The following is a 5712-nucleotide window of genomic DNA, read 5'->3' as shown; positions in this document are numbered from 1 at the left end:
AAAAAAAAAGACCAGAACTTCGTGAGGAAAAAGGACACTGGGTCAAGAATGAAAACCCAGAAGCACAGCCATGGACCCCTGGCATCCATTTAATCTCTTAATACAGCTCTCTCTCCTTTATGGTCTTGATAGCCCTTCTTTATTAGCATCATTGATTTCACCCAATGATATACAGTCAAAATACCTTCTGAGGGCCCTGTTGAGAAAGCTGGGTGGTGACAGGGGTATGCACATGCCAGAGTTTTCAGAGGCATTTTACATCCCTGGGCTGATTTCTGGTAGCTTGTCCTATATATAGTAGATATATAGTAGGTAGACCGAGCATGGGCCCCCTGAGCCCAGCTCCTAAATGAAATGAAGAAGCTCCCTTCCTCCCTCCCTCCGCACAAGTGCAGGGTTGCCTGGGAGAGGAGATGTCCATCCTAACCTCCAGCTGTACCCCACAGCAAGCAAACTTCCAGATCTACTCAGAGTATTGCAACAACCACCCCAATGCTTGCGTCGAGCTCTCCCGGCTCACCAAGCTCAGCAAATACGTGTACTTCTTTGAGGCCTGCCGGCTGCTGCAAAAGATGATCGACATCTCCCTGGATCCTGGTGACTTTTTTCCAGTGCAGAAGATCTGCAAGTACCCTCTGCAGCTGGCTGAGCTGCTCAAGTATACACATCCCCAACACAGGTAGGAGGCTGTGAGGGAGGGACAGCAACCTGAGGCTCCTCGCACCTCGGGTCAGCTAGTTTGTTGAGTACCCCTAGTGTGCTAGGCACTGCTATAGGCACCGGGGTGACAGCACAGAGTAAAACCATCCCTTCTCTTGAGAGTTATCATTGCGGTGAGGGAAGAGGGCATAAATAGGATATTATGTTCTGCTCTGACATTTATGGAAGAGATGGGGGTACACACTGACAGGTGAAGAAAATGACAGTCCAAGGGGCACAGCCCCGGAGGGAAGCAGCTCCACAAGGGGCTCCAGAAGGCTGCCATACCTTCTCTACTCTCCACCTCAAAGCCCTCTTCTTTGTTCTGTCTCAGGGATTTCAAGGATGTGGAAGCTGCCTTATATGCCATGAAGAATGTGGCCCAGCTCATCAATGAACGGAAACGGAGACTTGAAAACATCGACAAGATTGCTCAGTGGCAGAGCTCCATAGAGGACTGGGAGGTGACTGTCTGACATCCCCAGAAAATACCTTGGGGCTTAGCTGCTTGCTTTAAAAGCATACTTGCCCCCTGAAAAATCTAGGTGGGATCTGGGGCAGAGAGCCATGCTCCTAGAGCTAGCAAACAGGAGCTGGTGACCCACGTGAGTACTGAGCCCCAAGCACTTAGTGCTGTCTCTCAGAGCAGACCTAGTGGCCTCTTCTCAGTGAAAAGTGCGGAGGGGAGGGAGGAGCTGACTTGTGTTACAGAGCCACAAGAGGAAAGTAAGATGCTGCTCCCAAAGAGAAACTAGCCTGCCCAGCAAGAGTGGCTGTTCCTCTGCTGTCAGGGAATAGTCCAGAGCCCCAAGTTTTAGTTAACTACTGGGATGCCCAACAGAAGGGTTCAGGCCTGCCCCAGCACCACCTGAAAATGGATCACCACCAGTCAGAGCCCTTGGTTCCATTTACCTGGCTTGCACACTCCCCTTGTATCCCCCAACCTGCCTTCTAAGGCAGCATGGAGGCCTGAACTAATGGTGATGTTCATGTTCTCCAGAGGAATGCCTGTGCTGTTCTCTCTACCCCAACGCACCAGCTACAAAATATTATGAAAATAGATTCCTGGCCCTCACTCTAGAAATACAGAATTAGAATACCTGTGGGTTTTTATTCTTTGTCTTCCTAGAAGTTGGTTCTGGGGCCCAGCCCTGGCTACAAACTCATTTATCCCCAATTGAATGGCTGCCAACTCCTGGCTGTGGTTTGCATTTTCCAGGAGGAAGCCAAAGAGGGCAGGGCTTAGTTTGAAAGTTTGAAGTATGATGATGGGTCTTCAGGTACTAAAGAAGGTACTAAAAGAAGCCCCTATAAGACCGGCCTCAGAGGTGACCTCCAGCAACATCTAATTCTCTAGGGCAGCACCATCCATTCAAAGTATCATGTGAGCCACATGGGGAATTTTACATGTTCTAGTAGCCATCTTAAAAAAGAAAAAAAAAAAAAACAGGTGAAACTAATGTGTTATTTAACTCATATCCAAAATGTCATTTCAACATGTAATCAACATATCATTAGTAAAATATTTCACATACTACAGCTTCAAAATCGATATGCATTTTATGTACATGACATCTCAATAGGGATTAGCCATATTGGGCCCCATTTTGCAAAGACAACCAACTGATGGGTCAAACCACCTTTTTATTCCCAAGCCCTCACTGCCCCACCACTTCCTTCAACTTCAAGAGCGACCCTTCCTTTTATGGCCTGCTGCTTGCTGCAAACTCTGGCAGAGTGGGCACCACAGGCAGCCAGAGCCAGTGGCAAGCAATGATAGATGCAGGGTTTAGAGCCCAGCTGAGGGGACTTCCTCTTAGCTCCAGGGTTGGGGCATTTAGCTCATTGCTCTCCTTGGGGTAACCCAGGGGGAAGACCTCCTTGTCAGGAGCTCGGAACTCATCTACTCGGGGGAGCTGACTCGTGTTACCCAGCCACAAGCCAGGAGCCAGCAGAGGATGTTTTTTCTCTTTGACCACCAGCTTATCTACTGTAAGAAGGTATCAGAGTTGTTCTTCCTTGCTGGACAGCCTGTTTAGAGCAGGACTGGAGAGTGAAACTGGGGTCTGGGAGCAGCTGCCCAGAGAAAAAGTGCCACACACAGGCAGTTCCTTCCCAGGAGCCCTGAGTACAGCAGGCCCTTCCCTGGTTAGGCCCTTAGGGCCAGGATGAGGGTGGCTTTCTGCAGAGTGAGCCTGGTAGCCCAGGGCCTAGTGCTGTTGAAAACACCCTCCTTCCTGACCCAGCCCACCTAACTTCTCAAGCTACTTCTCTCCCTATTAATTTCAGCTTCCCCTCCCCACTCCAGGAGTCCTCTGCTCCAGCAGCTTCCCTGTGCTCTCTGTGCCGCTAGTTTCTACTCTTTCAAAACATGGCCCAACTGGCCCTATCCATAAGCCCTCTTAACATGACTGCTGGCTCTGGGCCTGACCCTCATATACATGGTGCACCCCTCTGCTGTGCAGTATGGGCCCTGGCCCATTGTCTGTTTCCATGGCTGACTCAACGAAACTACAGGTGGCTTAAAGACCCCCAGGCCAGCCAGTAACTTAACTGAAAGAGTGAAGCTCTTCATCATAGGTTTTTGGCACAGTCGGGGTCCGTACCAGGCTCACTCTGCCTTCATGAGGTCATCATCTACTGGGGAGATGGACGTATGGCTCACCAGCCCAGTAAGTGAGGCAGGGCCTTGGACATGGTCAAGAAAACAGTTCAGGCTGGGGAGGGACCTTATAAGCAGGCTGGGCCAACAGCTCACAGCATCTCTGGCAGGACCTTCTGCGCCGTGATGTGCTGTACTATAAGGGCCGAGTGGACATGGATGGCCTAGAGGTGGTGGATCTAGAGGATGGAAAGGACAGAGACCTCCACATGAGCATCAAGAATGCCTTCCGGCTGTATGGTGGCACAACAGGAGAGAGTCACCTGCTGTGTGCCAGGAAGACTGAGCAGAAGCAGCGCTGGCTCAAGGCCTTTGCCAAGGAGAGGGAGCAGGTGCGGCTGGACCAGGAAACAGGTGAGACCCCACTCAGCTTTGCTCCACTCAGGGCCCACCAGACGTCCTCACCCCTGAATGCAAGATCAGGACAACCAGAGGCTGAGACAGCCTGTCCCATAGCCCAAAGCCTTAGGGTTTGGTGAGCCTCCAGGGCACCTTTTGGTTTCAGCCTCAGGGCATGGGTCTACTGGCCTGGTAGAGGGTTTGCTTCCACCACATGCACATACATATGCATACCCTAAAGGGTGGGGCCTTCAGTTCAGTTGCAGGGACCTGGGAGAGCATCTTTCTAGCACAAGAACAGTGAAATGAGAAGTGGGACTGGCCTCCAGAAGTCTGTCCCACCCTCCATGAGGTTATCTCCTCACTGATTCCTCTCCTGTCCATGTGCCTGATCCTCACACTCAGCAATGACCAAGTTGGCTCTTGGCCTGGGAAAATATCTCCATCACAGTGGAGAGAAAGGATACTAGGCACTGGACACGTCAGGGATCAAATGAGAGATGGGGTAGAGCAAGAGAGGATGTGGGGAGGGCCCCGAGAGGGGCACCAGAGTACCGCCTCTACCCGGCTGGCCAAGGCCAGCTGGCTAAGCAGGACTTAAGTCCCTGCAGCGTGATGGGCCCTGAGCACCGTGGGAAGTACAGGGTACACAGTGGACTGCATCAGTGCCAAGAAGCAGAAGGCAAGAGGACCATGGGCAGGGGACAACTGGGAAGTGTAAGAGCAGCCAAGTCTTCACAGGGAAGTGTGCCCCTCCCTCCCAGGCTTCTCCATTACCGAGCTGCAGAGGAAGCAGGCCATGCTGAATGCCAGCAAGCAGCAGGTGGCTAGGAAGCCAAAAGGTAAGCAGGTGGTAGTCCCACCTCCACTCCCAGCAGCCCAGCCCTAGCGATGATCAAACCCCTCTCAGACCCCCAAAACAAACCAGCTAGCACCTGGGTTCTCAGTTACCCATTGCCCTTTGCAGGTTTTTTCCCAAAGGTTAGTGATAAAGGGCCACCAGTGACAAAACCTGTGGCATTATGCAGTTGAGATTCTTGCTGTTGATCCCCCTCAGACCCCCCAGAACAGCACCATTAGTGACACTGCTCACTTCCCCAGGCAAGTCTGCTTTCTGGCAGACATCTTCATAATCACCCGGCAAGGAGCTCACATCTCCATTCTAGAGAGACATGGTCAATGCCTTGCACAGTCTGTGCTATAGGGAAACTCAGGGCCCCATATATCTTTCTGGCCCCCTTGCCATCCTCTGCAGGCCCCAAGAGAACAGCCCCACAGGAAGCAAGTTCCTTACAATAGGTGCCTTGGGACAGGCCCTATTCCACCCCTCAACAGTGGAGGATGCCAGTCTGCCCTGTGCCACCGCCATCTATATAACCCTTGCTGTTTTTTCTTATTTAGCCTTCAGCCGACCCTACTATCTGACACGCCAGAAGCACCCAGCACTGACTGCCAGCCTGCCCCAGCAACAGGTCTTGGTGCTGGCAGAGCCCAAGCGGAAGCCATCCACCTTTTGGCACAGCATTAGCCGGCTGGCGCCCTTCCGCAAGTAAGCCCATGCCTCACCCAACTGCACTGTCTGGATCTGCCCTGCCAGTGAGCCTCCAGCTTTTCCTCCCCAAGGCATCCAACCCTCTCTGCCTGTTCAGTAAACTGAAAGTGAGCAGGGCTGAGCAAGGGAATGGCTCTGCCACTAGTATGTACCAGCTCTGCATCCCTGTTCTCAGTTCTTCCTCACCATTGATACACTGTAGATACCAAATGGAGGGAGATAACCACAGCACAGGAACCTCCCGCCACCATCCGGACCTTTGTGTGGCCTCCTAGGAGCCACAGCTCAGAACCACCAGCCAGGCAAAGATGTGACTGGCCACTTCAGACCCGCTTCTTTGAACAGCATCCCTCCTGTCCTCTGGGCAGGAGGCCATCTGCCTTCCACCACTTGGAAAGCTGGGCTGTGTGCCCCTCTGTTCTCTAATTCTCCTTCAGGCCCCCACCTGGTGGTGCCAGAC

General features: G+C 52.3%; 1 protein-coding gene across 10 annotated transcripts in view; it reads left to right on the top strand.

The window, feature by feature from the left end:
* Positions 1-5712, top strand: part of ARHGEF4 (Rho guanine nucleotide exchange factor 4) — a 14945-nt gene that overhangs the window by 7236 nt on the left and 1997 nt on the right. For 6 of the 10 annotated variants that reach the window (XM_015595598.2, XM_006919850.3, XM_015595595.2 and 3 more), the window contains 6 exons: positions 447-679; positions 1034-1163; positions 2568-2699; positions 3472-3715; positions 4465-4542; positions 5102-5249. In XM_015595598.2, the coding sequence (XP_015451084.1) occupies positions 447-679; positions 1034-1163; positions 2568-2699; positions 3472-3715; positions 4465-4542; positions 5102-5249 (965 nt within the window). The other 4 variants (XM_015595596.2, XM_015595597.2, XM_025038522.1 and 1 more) reach the window with 4 other exon arrangements.

The sequence above is a fragment of the Pteropus alecto genome, unplaced genomic scaffold (genome assembly GCF_000325575.1).
Source record: "Pteropus alecto unplaced genomic scaffold, ASM32557v1 scaffold148, whole genome shotgun sequence".
Lineage (NCBI taxonomy): Eukaryota > Metazoa > Chordata > Mammalia > Chiroptera > Pteropodidae > Pteropus > Pteropus alecto.
The sequence above is the reverse complement of the archived record's forward strand: the minus strand, read 5'-3'. Positions and strand labels throughout refer to the sequence as shown.